General features: G+C 41.7%; 2 protein-coding genes across 5 annotated transcripts in view; both read right to left on the minus strand.

The window, feature by feature from the left end:
* Nucleotides 1-713: 713 nt before the first annotated feature.
* Nucleotides 714-5,410, minus strand: LOC132458984 (B-cell receptor CD22-like). The gene is made up of 5 exons (XM_060053393.1): nucleotides 5,276-5,410; nucleotides 3,003-3,353; nucleotides 2,365-2,631; nucleotides 1,975-2,068; nucleotides 714-1,306 (listed from the first exon to the last, which is right to left on the minus strand). The coding sequence occupies exons 1-5, from the start codon at nucleotides 5,319-5,321 to the stop codon at nucleotides 1,255-1,257; spliced, it is 810 nt and encodes a 269-aa protein (XP_059909376.1). The 5' UTR covers nucleotides 5,322-5,410; the 3' UTR covers nucleotides 714-1,254.
* A 672-nt stretch (nucleotides 5,411-6,082) lies between these two features.
* Nucleotides 6,083-16,552, minus strand: part of LOC132458961 (hemicentin-1-like) — a 186,957-nt gene continuing 176,487 nt past the window's right edge. For 3 of the 4 annotated variants that reach the window (XM_060053357.1, XM_060053355.1, XM_060053347.1), the window contains one exon: nucleotides 12,989-13,504. In XM_060053357.1, coding sequence (XP_059909340.1) covers nucleotides 13,380-13,504 — 125 coding nt within the window. In that variant the 3' untranslated portion in view covers nucleotides 12,989-13,379. Of the gene's footprint in view, nucleotides 6,440-7,258; nucleotides 7,342-7,479; nucleotides 7,523-7,933; nucleotides 8,040-8,299; nucleotides 8,491-12,988; nucleotides 13,505-16,552 lie in introns of those variants that run through there. The other variant, XM_060053343.1, reaches the window with a different exon arrangement.

Below are 16,552 nucleotides of genomic sequence, written 5' to 3' on the forward strand. Positions count from 1 at the left end.
AAGCAGAAGGGTCAGCTCTGATGAATTGTATACAAAAATACTATGAAGCATACTCAGACTTTAGACCTCTATTTTGAGAATCAATGTACGTCGAGATTGATCAATGCAGCAGCTGAGCACTTGACGTCTTGCCCAACGTAACGTAACGTCTTGCTTGATTTACAAAAATCATCAATTAAATCTAATAATCTGGTTGACAACTAAACGTGTGGCTGAGGGGGCGCCCTAGGATGACCATGTTTAATAAACAAATTTTATTCAAGTTTTATTTCGCTTGTTTTTTCGAGTTCTAGGATTAGTGGGAATTAAGGGTGCCACTATAGGGCGCAGCCAACACATTTGTCGCCCAAGGCAATCGCCTAGTTCACTTATAGCAATCGTCGGGATGTCCTGGAGAAACGTGATGGCCTTTTGATGCTCCTCCATCTTGAGCCTGCGGAGGGCGGTTAACTGATGACATGGGGTCAAAAAACCGATGAGGAGTGGGGCGGAGTAGCCTACATCTGTACTCCTTTCTCTGAGCGATTGGAGCCTCCTCATGCCGCTCAGGAAACCGTGGTGGAGACTTTAGGACAACACGGAGGAAAGAGCGGACAAGCTGCTGACATGTTCTGAGATTTATATCATGAATTGCAGTAAATAAGTGCATAGTAAAAACAATGTGTATATATATATATATACACACACACATACACACATACAGTGGTAGGCTGTAGAGGCAGGTAGATTTTATTTTTTAAAAGCCAGTTATTTCATGGATACTATGCATCATGACTAAGTTCCCTCAGCCTTTGGAATTAAAATAGCCCCACATCATCAAATACCTTTCACTATACCTACAGATTGGCATGGTTTTATTTCAGTTAGCCGATTAGCTGCTTTGATTTGCATTGAGAAGTCATTAGGCTAACTAACAACTGAGCCGCCTTGCCATCAAGAAATTGAGAAGGATCTCACTTTTTTAAACATAGCCTAATCATCCGGACCAGAATGGAGGAGAACCAGTCTTTACAAACCTCACCGTTATTCAGACAACCTTAGGTATATTCGGAATAAACAACAACATACAATAAAGAAAGAGAACTCAAATGCATAGAACACTGAAATCATAAGAAATGTTACAAGCAGAAATAGAAACTGAAAAGAACAAGACTCAACCAATAAGTCTGTGACAGACAACAGACATGATGACGTCAGTGTTCCCTTATCTCGTCATCACTGGAGGAGGAAGAGGAGTCGCTGCTTGAGTTTGGTTCAGCCAACGACCTCGCTGTAGACGGTCTCATGTTCCGGTCCAGGGGCTGACCTGTCACCCAGAAGCAGACCAGCAAACCTCAGATTCCCTTCATCATTTCACTAGTAGGCTTTAAGTGACACTGAGCTAGTGAACCAGTGAAACTGTTTTTGTTTTAAACATCTTAGTATGTCTACTTTGATCTCAACATAGTATTCTATGCCATTCTGTCAGTTACTCAAATAATAAATGATATTGAAAAAACAGATTTAAAAACCTACGTTTTTTGCGAGTCTACGTCAAACAGTTTGTTAAAAATCAACTCTACTCTGAACTCCAGTTCAGGTGCTCTTGAATATCAGTGTGTGTGTGTGTGTGTGTGTGTGTGTGTGTGTGTGTGTGTGTGTGTGTGTGTGTGTGTGTGTGTGTGTGTGTGTGTGTGTGTGTGTGTGTGTGTGTGGAGCTTTTGGGTCTAACAGCCCACCCAGTGGACTGTAGCAAACGTTGCTCATCTATCCAGCGTACATCGAGGTGGACACGCCCACTTGTGATGTCATAAGGGGCATATTCATTAATCATTCATCTTCCACATTAACATTAAAGACATTTTTTTGAAGAATTACGTTCTGTCCCGTTTGGCGACTTGTGTTGATAAGTGGTAATTGTAATCTCTCCCGGTGAGCTCCACAGTGGGCTCCATTCCCTACGCCTAGTTCAACAGATTAGTAGTGCTCGAGTACCTTTTAGCGAAGACCAGCCCAGCCAGGAGGAGAAGGAACACAGCCCACAGCACCTTCAACACCACCGACACCGTCAGCCGCCAGCCAAACCTGCCTTTTTTTGTAAAACAACACATTTATTTCAGATACAAATAGATTAGTTTACATGACTTTGTTATTAACAGTGAGATGACATTATATTATATAACGTGTTGGATTAGATTAGATTACTTAATTTCAGAAAAAATACGTCAGATTCCCTATAAAATTACTTTATTTTAGATACAATTATATTAAAGTAGATAATGTCAGACTATAACAGACTATATGAGATAATGTTAGACTATATAGTTAGACTATAATAGATGATGGACCACCCTCATGTGCATTAGTGAACACAGAGGGGCTCACCTTCATCTTCCCCCACCAATAGACTCCAAGGCGCAGAGGTTTTCTGCCCACTGGAGTCCAGAGAGCAGGTGTAATTCCCTGTGTTGTTATTGGTCAGATTGCTGAGGTGGAGGGCGGGGCCTGTCTCTGATAGGGCGTGGCCATTTCTGTACCAGTGGACGTCCAATTGGTGGAAGGAGCAGGCTGAGGTACAGGTGAGTGTGACCTGACCGCCCTCTTTCACCACATGGTCAGTGATGGAGCTTCTGACCTTCACATCCTCTCCATCTGTTGAGGACACAGTGAGACGGACGTTCTTTACAACCGGACAGATTGACAGCATATACCCTTCAGTTGAAGTGGTCATCACTTATCATTGCCTATTTACCACTGTCGGTTTGCAGATACAAGAAATCATGAAATGCATTTGATCCAAAGCGTCTTCCAGGACATCCAGAAACATCTCATGAGGAGCAGGTGGGTGAGGACATCTTGGTCAAGGTTGACTACAGGAAGCTACTAATCCCTCCCCAATGAGAACCAGGTCTAGTCTCTTCCTATAGTCCTATTATAATGGGACAGTAGTAGAGGTTACACCGACCCTAGTAACAGTACTAGATGTAAAACTAACTAGTGAAGGTACCAGAAGTAACACTTACCAGTGACCTTGACTATGACTCCTATCCGTCCAGGGTACCCTCGGCCGTTGGCCTGGAAGAGGAAGCGGTACATCGCAGTGTCCCGTTTCACCGTCTTGATTATCTTTAAGGTGCAGTTCCCGACGCGGTCCCCCAGGTACCGGAACCTTCTGTAAGCCCGGACACTGCTGCTGTCGTACACGTTGAACACAAGGCGCCGGCAGAACTCATCATTGGTGCACCACACCACCCGCTCCACCCGGCGCCCCGCGGGGAGGGTGAAGCTGCAGGGGATGGTGGCGGTGGAGCCCTCCACCACGCAGAAGGAGTCAGGGTACTCCACGTGCCAGTCAGGGTCCGCCCCCAGCGGCCCTGGAGGAAGCAGACAGTCGGGGTCACAACAGGGAGCCCGGTTCTAAGGGAGGGTCTCACATGAGGTCAGGCACCGAGCATGATTAGTAACCCCTCACACATGAGGGGGTCATTGCCTCAGAGGGGAGGCGCTGTTCTGTCTGGTGCACCTTAGTATATCCGTCTGTTTCCTAGCCAGCAGAACCTAGTTTACACCCTAAATAAAACAATGCAGGGCAGCACAGCTTTCACACTTACCGTCGTCATGGCAATAAGGGCTCTTTGGTTTGTTGTAAAAGCAGGCTAATTCAGTTATCTTTAAATTAGTAAATGACTGAAGTGCTCTATTTAGGGGATAAATCCTCATCTGAGTTTGTGTAAATTAACCTTCACTTAGAACTCGTAGCAACGTGAAGTGTGCATTGTGTACATTAATGTTCCTCATCAGCGTCCCGCTCCTGTCACAGGAATCTAGAATCAATACGTTCGGGGGTGGTCAGAATATTGTGTCCATGTCACATGTTCATGTTTTAAACACAGGATAGGTGTGTGCATTTCACAGAAGTAATAACGGCCATAGGTTGTAAACAAGCGCATATGGATATATATCATAACTGGGGGGCAGGGAGATACAGAACAAAAGTCATTTGAGTAATTTATTAAACAGAATATAGCCTACCCCGATTATAGTCCTTAAAAAATAATAAATAACAAGAAAAACGACAAAAAAACTTAACATCAAATACAATCACTTAATGAAGATTATGACAACAAAAGGCATATTTCTAACTAGAACTGTTATCAAAACGCATTTTAACAATGTTCATATTTGATTTTCCACTGGTGATCAAAAGGTCAGCCATGCTTGGTTTTCAGCGGTATGGAGGCTGAGCTATCAACCACCACCGCAATATCCTGGCGAGGCCTCAAAGAATTTTCCTAATAACCCTTACCCTAACGAACTAGACTTAATATGCAATCACTGAACGAATATTATGAAAACAAAACACACATTTCTTTCTAGAAATGTGATCAAAACCCATTTTAATGCCAGATCTTTATAAAAATATTGCATTATCTCTGAAATGATCTCTGCCATGTTGTTCAATTTCGCTGACAGAAACTTCACATTCACGTAACGGCAGTTTCGGCATTTGACAGAATTTCTTGAAAATGTTTGAGGTAGTCGAATGTCGACCAATGGCCTTGTGGTATTTTAATAATATGACGCCTGCATATCCGAAATGGTTTGTTTATATATCTCATATATCTAAAATAAAAATATGATTTCTGGAATGGGACATTACATTTCCACTAGTCACAATTCTTGAACTGAAAAATGAATTACTGTTATCTATTATTAAATTAAAGATATCTGTTAAAAAAAACATGTTGAAATGTCATTTCCGCTAGCGAAAACTAAATCACTAATAGTCAGCCCGACTGGTTAAATGTTGAAAGGGCTTACCATACAGGGTGTGACGTTGATATTGTACTTTGTTGGGTTGTATTGTGTTGCGTTCATGTCATATTATATCATATTTAATATCACATCAAACAGCATAATATATGATATCATATCGCAGACCATACTAAATCATATCATATCATATCATATATCATGCCATAGATCATATCTAATTTCATACTTAATGCATCATTATTTTTTCTTTTATGTTAATAAAGCTTTTTTGTTTGCGTCCATTAAGAAAACAATGCATTAATATTATTATTATTAATATTATTATTATCATAACATATGGAACGTTAAACTGATTGAATGAAAGGGTTAGGGTTGCAACACTTCTTTATCTGTGTCTAGTGGTAGAGTTGAGGTCCATCAGGCTCTAAAAAGAGCTCTAGGTTGAGCCCTCAGGCCAGCTGGATCCAGTTTGTGTACGGACACGTTCCCGGTAGTAAACAGAAGAAGCATTACAGCTTACCAGCTAGCAGCAGGAGCACAGAGAGGGTCCATGGATTCGTCTTCATCTGCTCCGTAGCTTCCTCTCAGGGTCTGGTTGTTACCGTCACTAGGACAGGGGGAGGGCTGAATGGCTGATTGTGAAAGGCTACAGGAAATGGACTCTATCTGCCCAACGTAGAAAACAACATTTAGAAAAGTTTGTTGAGGCATTTTATTTTATGTCTGCACAGTTGTTTTTTTAAAGAACATTATTTTTTACAACATATTCTAAAGTAGAAATGTTATTTATAGGAATATTTTCCACAGCTGTATCCAAATGACAATACACTGTATGCTCATAATAAGATAATAATTAAACTTTTAAAGTTGAATAGCCTACTTGAAAGTTTAATAAAGTTCCCAAAAAGTTTGTTCTATGTCTAAATTGGGTTGCCCATATCTATAATACCTGTATTTTTATTACAGACGCGTCACAAAAAGACTTTCGTTAAATTTTATCTGACTTCTGCTATCTTAACAGTATTGTAGAAGAGAGGATTTTGTCACACATGGCATCAGACAAAGTTCCTGCTGAGTTTCAGAGAATTATACTTCCCCCTTCTTATATTAGCTCCACAGTGGTGAGGGTGATTATCTGCCCCCCATTAACTTTATCAGTATTTAAAATGGCTTCACTTTAACACAGCAACCAAAGATGATAACAACATGACAGATCTTATTGTAAGCCTACACGACCCACAGACTGTAAAGATATGATTGTATAAATACTGTAAGCTAACAGAAGAACAGGCTCATGAAAGACTGAGCGGCCATTCCATCAGGAAACTAAGTTGGGAAGTATTTTTTTTAAACGTAGCCTATCAGGAGCAGAATGGAGAAGAACCAGTCTTTACAAACCTCACCGTTATTCAGCCTCGAGTATATTCAGAATAAAAAACAACATACGATAAAGAAAGAAAACTCAAATGCATAAAACACTGAAATCATCAGAAATGTCACAATCAGAAATAGAAACTGAAAAGAACAAGACTCAACCAATAAGTCTGTGAGAGACAACAGACATGATGACGTCAGTGTTCCCTTATCTCGTCGTCACTGGAGGAGGAAGAGGAGTCGCTGCTTGAGTTTGGTTCAGTGAACGACCTCGCTGTAGACGATCTCATGTTCCGGTCCAGGGGCTGACCTGTCACCAGAAGCAGACCAGCAAACCTCAGATTCCCTTCATCACTTCCCTAGTGGGCTTTAAGTGCCACTGAGCTAGTGAACCAGTTAAACTGTTTCTGTTTTAAACATCTAAGCATGTCCACTTTGATCTTTGTGCCACTGAACTAGTGAACCAACTAAACAGTTTTTATTTTAAACATCTAAGTATGTCTACTTTGATCTCAACATAGTCATCTATGCCTTTCTGTCAGTTACTCAAATAATAAACTTATTTTGAAAAACAGATTTAAAACCCTACGTCTTTGCTAGTCTATGCCAAGGAGCTTGTTAAAAAACTCTCCCCTATATTCCAGTTCAGGTGCTCTTGAATGCCAGGGTGAAGTAGTGTGCGTGTGCGTGTGCATGCGTGTGAGTGTGTGTGTGTTGAATAAAAGCTGCCGTGTGTCGTAACTCAAAACAACTCATGTCATGATTTATTTAAATTCTCATAGTGTTCAAACTTGAGCTAAATCAGGGTGATTAAAAACACTTGACTACCCACAGCTAAAATGCTCTTTGGCAGATTTGATACAACCAAGTATTTTTTTTAAATGCTATTGTACCGGAGGTAAAGCCAGGGGAGACGATGGTTTGATCGCCCAGACATTTATCCTCCGTTAAGCTTGAGAATCATTCATTGGGAATGTTTAAATGGAGTATGTGTTGGCACCGCTTTCATCAATGAACAAGTACTGATCTGTTTCACCGATGAAAGATGACATTATCGCGTCATTTAACAATTGCATCGCTACCCTCTTCTTTATCATCAGAAGGTTACATCGTAACAGGAGATGGTTACCTTGAGGAATTGCATTTGAAGTGGACGGTTGAATAACTGACTTCCTCTGAAGCTCCCACCACTTCCTGTTTACAGTCCTCCTCCTAGACAGACAGACAGGTGGTCAGACAGACACACTCACACAAACACGTGGGTCCATCAATTATCCCAGACACACACACACACACACACACACACACACACACACACACACACACACACACACACAGGCAAGCACTCACCTTTTTTTGAATCACGTCTGATGCCTTCTTTTGTGCATGTCTCCTATTTAATAATAAAAAAAATACATTACAAATATATCCAATAGTACAACAACATTTTACTACCCAAGATACATTTCAGATAAGTGATTTAAGTTGGATTTCTATGGATTACTACGAGCTTAGTCTCCAAGGGTAATAATGCCTTTCAAACATTATCATCTTCATTATCAGCATCAAGATTAAAGTGGCTATTTCGAAGATTTCCGTTCTGTTGGCTTTGGCGACCCCTATGGTGATAAGTGGTAATTGCAATCTCTCCCGGTGAGCTCTACAGTGAGCTGCGTTCCCCACCCCAAGTTGAACAGACATTTATATCAACGCAAATCTTAGAGGTAGATACTTTAATCTTACCAAAAATATCATCTCACAACTCATCTTCAATGTCGTATTTTCTCAGATTTGATTTGAGTACCTTTTAGCGAAGACCAGCCCAGCCAGGAGGAGAAGGAACACAGCCAGCAGCACCTTCAACACCACCGACACCGTCAGCCGCCAGTCACTGTCAGACTGGTGTCTCCCTGTAAAACAACGCATTTATGTCAGATACAATTAGATTACTAGATCACTTTGTTAGTAACAGTGAGATTACATTACATTATATAATGTATTAGGTACAGTATGTGAAGATTAGATGACAACATTTCAGAAACAGTTACATTATATTACCTATAAAATGACTTTATTTTAGATACAATTAGATAATGTTAGACTATAGTAGACTATATTACACTATATGAGGGACCACCCTCATGACATTAGTGAACACAGAGGGGCTCACCTTCATCATCTTCCACCACGACCAGACTCCAAGGCGCAGAGGTTTTCTGCCCACTGGAGTCCAGAGAGCAGGTGTAATTCCCTGCGTCGTCATTGGTCAGACCACTGAGGTGGAGGGCGGGGCCTGTCTCTGATAGGGCGTGGCCATTTCTGTACCAGTGGACGTCCAATTGGTGGAAGGAGCAGGCTGAGGTACAGGTGAGTGTGACCTGACTGCCCTCTCTCACCACATGGTCAGTGATGGAGCTTCTGACCTTCACATCCTCTCCATCTGTTGAGGACACAGTGAGACGGACGTTCTTTACAACTTGACAGAATGACAGCATATACCCTTCAGTTGAAGTGGTCATCACTTATCATTGACTATTTACCACTGTCGGTTTGCAGACACAAGGAATCATGAAATGCATTTGATCCAAAGCGTCTTCCAGGACATCCAGAAACATCTCATGAGGAGCAGGTGGGTGAGGACATCTTGCTCAAGGTTGACTACAGGAAGCTACTAATCCCTCCCCAATGGGAACCAGGTCTAGTCTCTTCCTGTAGTCCTATTATAATGGGACAGTAGTAGAGGTAACACCGACCCTAGTAACAGTACTATATGTAAAACTAACTAGTAACAGTACTAGATGTAAAACTAACTAGTAACAGTACTAGATGTAAAACTAACTAGTAACAGTACTAGATGTGACACTTACTAGTGACTTTGACTCTGACTCCTTTCATTCCGGTCCAACATGCGACGTAGATCATGAAGCAGAAGTGGTACGTTGCAGTGTCCTGTTTCACCATCTTGATGATCTTTAAGGTGCAGTTCCCGATGAGGTCCCCCAGGTACAGGAACCTGCTGTTGGCCCGGACGTTGCTGCTGTTGTACACGTTGTGCTCGTAATTGAACCTCCAGACCACCTGCTCCACCGCCGCGGGGTGGGTGAAGCTGCAGGGGATGGTGGCGGTGGAGCCCTCCACCACGCAGAAGGAGTCAGGGTACTCCACGTGCCAGTCAGGGTCCGCCCCCAGCGGCCCTGGAGGAAGCAGACAGTCGGGGTCACAACAGGGATCCCGGTTCTCAGGGAGGGTCTCACATGAGGTCATGCTCTCTCCAAGTTGAGCTTTTCACCGTCGTGGTGAGAATGAGAGCGACTGGTTGATGGTAAAGACGCTCTGAGAAGGTCAGGGTGGGACAGTGATATTGGAATATGTTTGTTTTTATATCTTATTATATAATATTTGATATCATATCATAAAGCATAATCAATTATTTAATATCGTATCTAATTTCACACTTTATGTATCAAGTTTTTTTTCTTTTATGTTATGAAAGCTCTTGGGGTGAGGTCTGTTAAGAAAACACTGTATTATCATTATCATCAATATTATTATTATTATTATGATAACATATGGAACGATAAACTGATCAAAGTGTCCTTCTTTGTCTGTGTCTAGTGGCAGAGTTGAGGTCCATCAGGCTCTAAAAAGAGGTCTAGGTTGAGCCCACAGGCCAGCTGGATCCAGTTTGTGTACGGACACGTTCCAGGTAGTAAACAGAAGAAGCATTACAGCTTACCAGCTAGCAGCAGGAGCACAGAGAGGGTCCATGGATTCATCTTCATCTGCTCCGTAGCTGCCTCTCTGTGTGTGGTTATTAACGCCACTTGGACAGGGGGAGGGCTGAATGGCTGATTGTGGAAGGCAACAGTAATAGTCTTCACATGTAGCTTCCTCCTTTTAGATATTCTCTGCAATAGACACTACCCTCCCTTCACAATGCTTTAAATACCATATATAGCTTCCCTTCTCCCTCTCTCATTGACATGGAATCCAATCAGCAGTTCAGTTCATATTGACCCAGTAGAACGTCCCTATAGACCCATTATCAATGTGTTCTATAGAAGTAGTCCCTTTGCTTTGGATTAACCTACAACTGGGTTTCGATCGTAACAAAACATAATTTGAAGTAGAATTTGACTTTCTATTATTATATTGAGCAACCGTTATGTCTTTATTTGATTCATCAAACTTAGAGACTAGGGGCCCTATTTTAACGGTCTGAAACGCAAGTGGAAAGCGCAAAGCGCAAGTAGCTTTGTGGGCGGTTCTACGGCGCTATCGCTATTTTACAGGCGGATAAATGACACTTGCGTCGCGGCGCAAGTGTCAAAAGGGTTGGTCTGAAGCAGCCTAATTACCCGTAGGTGTGGTTTGGGCGTAACGTCCAACAAACCAATGAGAGTGCCAGCTCCCATCCCCTTTAAAGGCACCCAGTGCAACTTTATGTAAACATTCAATGAAAAATAAACATTCAATTTGTAGTCTTTTTTACACGTAGTAAGTTTCAATAACTCCATACCATTACATATCGACATTCAAGGAGCAAAGATGAGACGTCGTTGTGTGGTGAGAACTGATAGAAAATCGTAAACAACAACAATCGCCGGTGGGGAGAAGCCATTTTTCCATTGACTGGAAGCCTGCTTTATTTATTGTAGGTTACAAAAAATAAAGAAAATGGCGGCATTGTTGTTGTTATCGATTTTGTATCAGTTCTCACCACACAACGACGTCTCATCTTTGCTGCTTAAATGTCGGTATGTAATGGTATGGAGTTATTGAAACTTACTACGTGTAAAAAAGACTAGAAATTGAATGTTTATTTTTAAGCCTCGAAAGTTGCACTGGGTGCCTTTAAGAGCCATGAGCGCATTTGAATCGGACGAGTTGATATTTTGACAGCGCGTCTGCAGTCTCCGATGAGACAGATGCACATGAATTTCAAACTGCAAATGGCTCAGTTTATTGCCAAATAATATGGCCTAATTCACACATGGAATTAGGGGTTTTCTTCCACAACTTCAGAAATACTGAGTCCTCAAATAAATGTTGCCAAAGAAAACGTAAATAATATAACATATGATATGCGGTAACTGATCTATTTAATGAAATACGCAATACATTATAAACATTGTTTCTTATCAGTATTGTATGCTATCCTAATATGCATGTGTCTCCGCGGTAATAGACATTGCCATTGATTGTATTATGCCTTACGTGTTTAGTTTGCGTGTGTTTAAACAGAGCACACACGCGCGCCCGCATTCATTCATTCTTTTTATCACTCACTCGCGGTAAAACAATGTTTTTCACGATCAAATACTCATTAATCCTAAAAGTTATGGGCATGTAGGCCTATACGATGTCTGTGTCAAGAAAATATGTGTTTGCTGTACGGTGTTTGCAGATGCATTGATTTAAAAGTACAACTTATTACCGCTGCATCAGCTGTTCTTTCCCAAATAATTTACCAAGAATGTGCGGCTAGGTAGATGAGAGAAGCAAAGTGTATGCGCGAGGTGCACAAGCAATCCGTATGCATCGCATGCGCATGTAGGATAATGCATCCGCCCTTAAAATAGCATCTGAACAACGCGCCACTGACTTTAAACCAGGTATTTCCTGGTCAGTAGCGCAATGGTATTCAGCAACGGCAAAATAGCGTTTGCGCCAGAACACGCCTCCTCCTTCCGCCGAACCGCCCCTTGGGGCGCATGATCAATCCCTAATTTACCGGCGAGTGGCGCTGGTGGGAAAAGAACGCTCTGCGCCAGTTGTAAACTAGCAACGACACATGCGCCAGTGACTAAGTCACTTGCGCCGGATGCAAGATAGGGCCCTAGAAGTTAGGGATGCACGATGGGCCACAATGTACGCGGCCAACATCGGTCACAGGTGGAGTATCTCGAGTGTATATCATGGATTATTGATCAGCCATTATTATTAGTGAACACGACAGGATTACGTGAACAAGGACCATGCCTAAAGTATAACTAGAACAACTACAAAAGAATAAGCTACAACTACATGTCTTCATGATAATTGTATCTCAGTGACCCCCAGATATTACCTCTCAACAAAGTGTGTGAATTCAAACGCTGACCTATAAACAAGATATTGTGGATGTTAGTTTACGAATGTTCACTGAAGACAGGGAAATATGAGTGTTGGTGAGCTGCTGAGCTTATCTCACACTATCTCTGGCTCTCCGCCTGAGTTCATGAGTTGGCCAATGGGCAGAGAGGGGCGGGACTTCTGGTGATAAGGATCAACAGTGACTCTGCTCAGGTATATTTATAATAATAATAATAATAATACATTTAATTTAGAGGCGCCTTTCAAGACACCCAAGGTCACCTTACAGAGCATATAGTCATCATTCAAAACTATGTAAAACAGACTAGGAATAAAAGGAAAACAGAGGTTAAACATGAAGAATAATAATAATTAATAACACTCAAAGACACCTAAAGTGAAGTGGGGACCTCACTAACCACCACCAATATGTGCCTTGTGGTTTGTGTCTTCGTTGGTTCATTCTCTGGTTCTTCTTTTTGTGTTTCCCCATTCTGTGATAGAAACAAAGTTAAGATAAAACTAAAGATGGCCGCCCCACTCCACCAAAAGACGGTCGACCCACTCCTCTTAAAGACGGCCGGCCCACTCCTCTTAAAGATGGCCGACCCACTCCTCTTAAAGATGGCCGACCCACTCCTCCTAAAGATGGCCGACCCACTCCTCCTAAAGATGGCCGACCCACTTCTCCTAAAGATGGCCGACCCACTCCTCTTAAAGATGGCTGACTCATTCCATCTTGGTGGCTTTCAATGGGCTCTTCAAGACACAGGACACAGGGTGATGAAGTACAAACCGGTTTATTGCGGATGTTGAAGTCCCTGACACATGAAGATGGTGATCAATGCTGCCATCTAGGTGATCTCCTGAGTGTGTGTGGTGATGGCTGGTTTAACCTGTGAGCATTGACTAGCCAACGCACAACAGGTGTGCAGCCCCACCAGCCCCAGAGTCTCTCAGCCGGACTCAGGCCAGGTGAGGCTGCTGAGACCAGCCGTCAGCCACAGCCCACAGGGACGGCAATGGAATTGACTCCAATATGACAAAATTATTATTCTAAAATACAATCACCTTTAACACATTTATTAACATGAACATTTCTACTTCAATCTTTACGCGTACAAATATGTTTTCTTTGAATCAACTTCAATGTCTCATATCGACAAACAGCTTTTTTACATTTGATTGGTTTTGTTTGAGCACCATTTAGCGAAGACAACCCCAGCCAGGAGGAGAAGGAGAACCGCCAACACCACGCCCTTCACCACGGCAACCTTCAGGTGGACGGACCTGTGGAATCCTGGAGAACAACACAAGGGATTAGGTCATTAGGTTAGACCATCATAGATAATGTTGGAGTATCATAGACTATATCAGATCATTTTAGACTATACAAGACTGTAATAGATAATATTAGACTATCAGACTATAGGAATTATTTGCTGAAGCGATTGTTAGTAGTATATACTAACTATGTACTAATATAGTTTAGTATATACTACACTTGAACACTCCAAAAATAAACAACATAACACTTATTGCCAGCGTTATTATTTATTTTTTGAGTTTGAGATCACAATCATGGGATATTGCAAAAAATCCTGAGATAGCAAATCAATCAAATTGCGGCAATTCAGGATGTTCACGTGTAGCATATACTAAATTTGATTAGATAATGTTAGACTATACTATAATAGATAATATTAGACTATTAGACTATATCAGATAATGTTAGAGTATACTAGAGTATAATAGATTATATTAGATTAGCATGGACTATAATGGATAATGTTAGAATATCAGAGACTATATCAGAAAATGTTAGACTATGCTAGACTATAATAGATAATGTTAGACTTTTCTAGGCTATTTTACATCAGATAATGTGAGACTATAATAGATAATATTAGACTATCAAAGACTATATCACATAATGTTAGACTATACTAGACTATAATAGATAATATTAGACTATCAAAGACTATATCACATAATGTTAGACTATACTAGCCTATAATAGATAATGTTAGACTATACAATTTTAGTAGACTATATTTGATAATGTGAGACTAAAATAGACTATATTACATTAGATAAACTCATACAATAATAATAATACTGAAGGGAAATTCAAATTGAGCGGAAGTACTTAGGCAGGCGGAGCCAGGCTAAAGTTCACACACTCCTTCAGTGCAAACCCGACCGACTGGAAAACACACATTTTACCTCTCGCTCAAATACACACACATGACACAACTAGGCCTATGGCAAATACAGACTTTTAGCAGTCTGTCTGTCAAACACACGCACACAACTATTGCAAGGCTTTAAGCAGTTTGTTCTCTCGTTCTCTCTGTTTTTATTAAAGAACATCAGTTAGGCCTACATAAAATAAAACATTGAACAACAACGTTGCATTAAGCTCACGAAAATACAATCCCTGTTTATCGCTAGAAAGGTTATCAAAGTGCTATATTTTAAAATATCTTAAAGGGGACATGAAAACAGCACTTTTCCTGGGATTTGGGGTGTTGTTGTGGGTAGATGGTGCTCCCACACGCATACAAACTTTGAAGTCCGTACATGATTTTTTGAGTGAGATACGCATTTCTGGAAGCAGCCCGCCTCCAGCTACCAAACGAGCGAGTCAGTTTCGGCGCCCCCTCCTACGTAGGAAGGGGGCACATTTGAATATTAACCTCCCACTTCCCCACTCCCCTCCAATCAGAGCAACGCTACGACTTTGTGGACCAGCGGACGAGCAGCTCCGGCGGGGGGAACTCGGCGCTAGCCCTGCAGCTAAGCTCCGGGAGGACAATCCCTTTCTCTGGCGCCGAGCTCACCCCGCCGGAGCTGCCGCCGAAGGGAAGTCGGGAGGAGGACACATGGAGTAGGAAGGGATTGTACTCCCGGAGCTGAGCTGCCGGACTGCCGCCGAGCTACCCCAGCCGGAGGTGCTCGTCCGCCGGAGCTGCTCGTCCGCCGGAGCTGCCACCTAGCTTCGGCGCCAGTTCAGCTCCCGGAGTACACCGCCGGACTGTGGCCGGACGGCTTTGACGGCGGCCGGCAGCTCCGGCGCGGGGAGCTGGGAGGCAGTCCGGCAGCTCAGCTCCCGGAGTACAATCCTTTTCTTCTCCATGTCGCGGTTCATGGACTTCAGAGAGTCAAAGCCAAAGTTCCTTCCCCCCAATTCTTCTCAACCATGGCCGAGATATCCCCCACTACGAGTCTTTACTTGTGGAAGTACCAGAGACGTCAGACACAGTCTTTATTATTCATAATATCATCCGAGGCACACATGGCTTTTGGCCATGATATTATATAAATACCCGTATTTATTATGTTAGATTATATTATATAGTTATAGAGCTCCAGGAGTCAGCAAACGGCAACAACCCCTTCTCCTCCATGCTGTGGTTCAGTCTGACAGCTCATTGGTCAATGGGCAGCAGCTCATTTGCATCAAGGCTACAGACACCAGAAACAGCGCATTCTGAAGGGACTGAAACAGAGGGGAATAGCGGTAGAATATATTTTTTTTCCTAAAAGGTATTTCCAGCAAACAGCTTCAAAAACTATGTTTACTTGTTGGGAAAACACCATAATATGTCTCCTTTAAAAAGACAGTACGCCGACATACGTGGCGTTCTGGTGTTTCTTTGACCAGGTGACAGGGGGCGCTGTTGGTCATTTTGGACGACCTATACCAGTCGGCAACTTGTTTGGCTATTTCTCTTTAATGAGAGTGCCAAAAGCAACAATATATTAAATAGTAAGCTGAATTATGTCTTGAATCGGTCTTGTTTTTAAACGATTTATGATAACTTTATGTTCTGTAAGGTGACCTTGGGTGCCTTGAAAGGCGCCTCTGAATTAAATGTATTATTATTATTATTATTATGACACAGCGACAAAAAACATTTTGTCGCTGTGAATTGTATTATTTCCATATGGTCCACAATCATGCATCAACTTATTTTTTTTTTTTTGTTATATTTGCAACATGGGATTACAAATTACAATTACATATATCCCATCTTAAAACACTGCTTTCAGAATCTCATTCAAAAACTTACTTGCACAAAAAACAGAAATTTTTTGTCTGTTGTCAATATCAATATCTTTAAAGACATGTACAGCTTTGCAAAAACCATGTGAAGGCCATGCATACAGGCCACTTGCAACAATATTTTATATATCTTCTTCTCTATAACTTACAACATAGGTTTTAAAATTATTAATTGATCCCATTTCAGAAACCTGCTTTCAGTAATTACTTTAAACAAATTTGCACTGGGAGGAAATGCCCAGAACAGAATAAAGTGCAAAAAAATATGTAAGATTATGC

The sequence above is a fragment of the Gadus macrocephalus genome, chromosome 6, assembly GCF_031168955.1.
Source record: "Gadus macrocephalus chromosome 6, ASM3116895v1".
Taxonomy (NCBI): domain Eukaryota; kingdom Metazoa; phylum Chordata; class Actinopteri; order Gadiformes; family Gadidae; genus Gadus; species Gadus macrocephalus.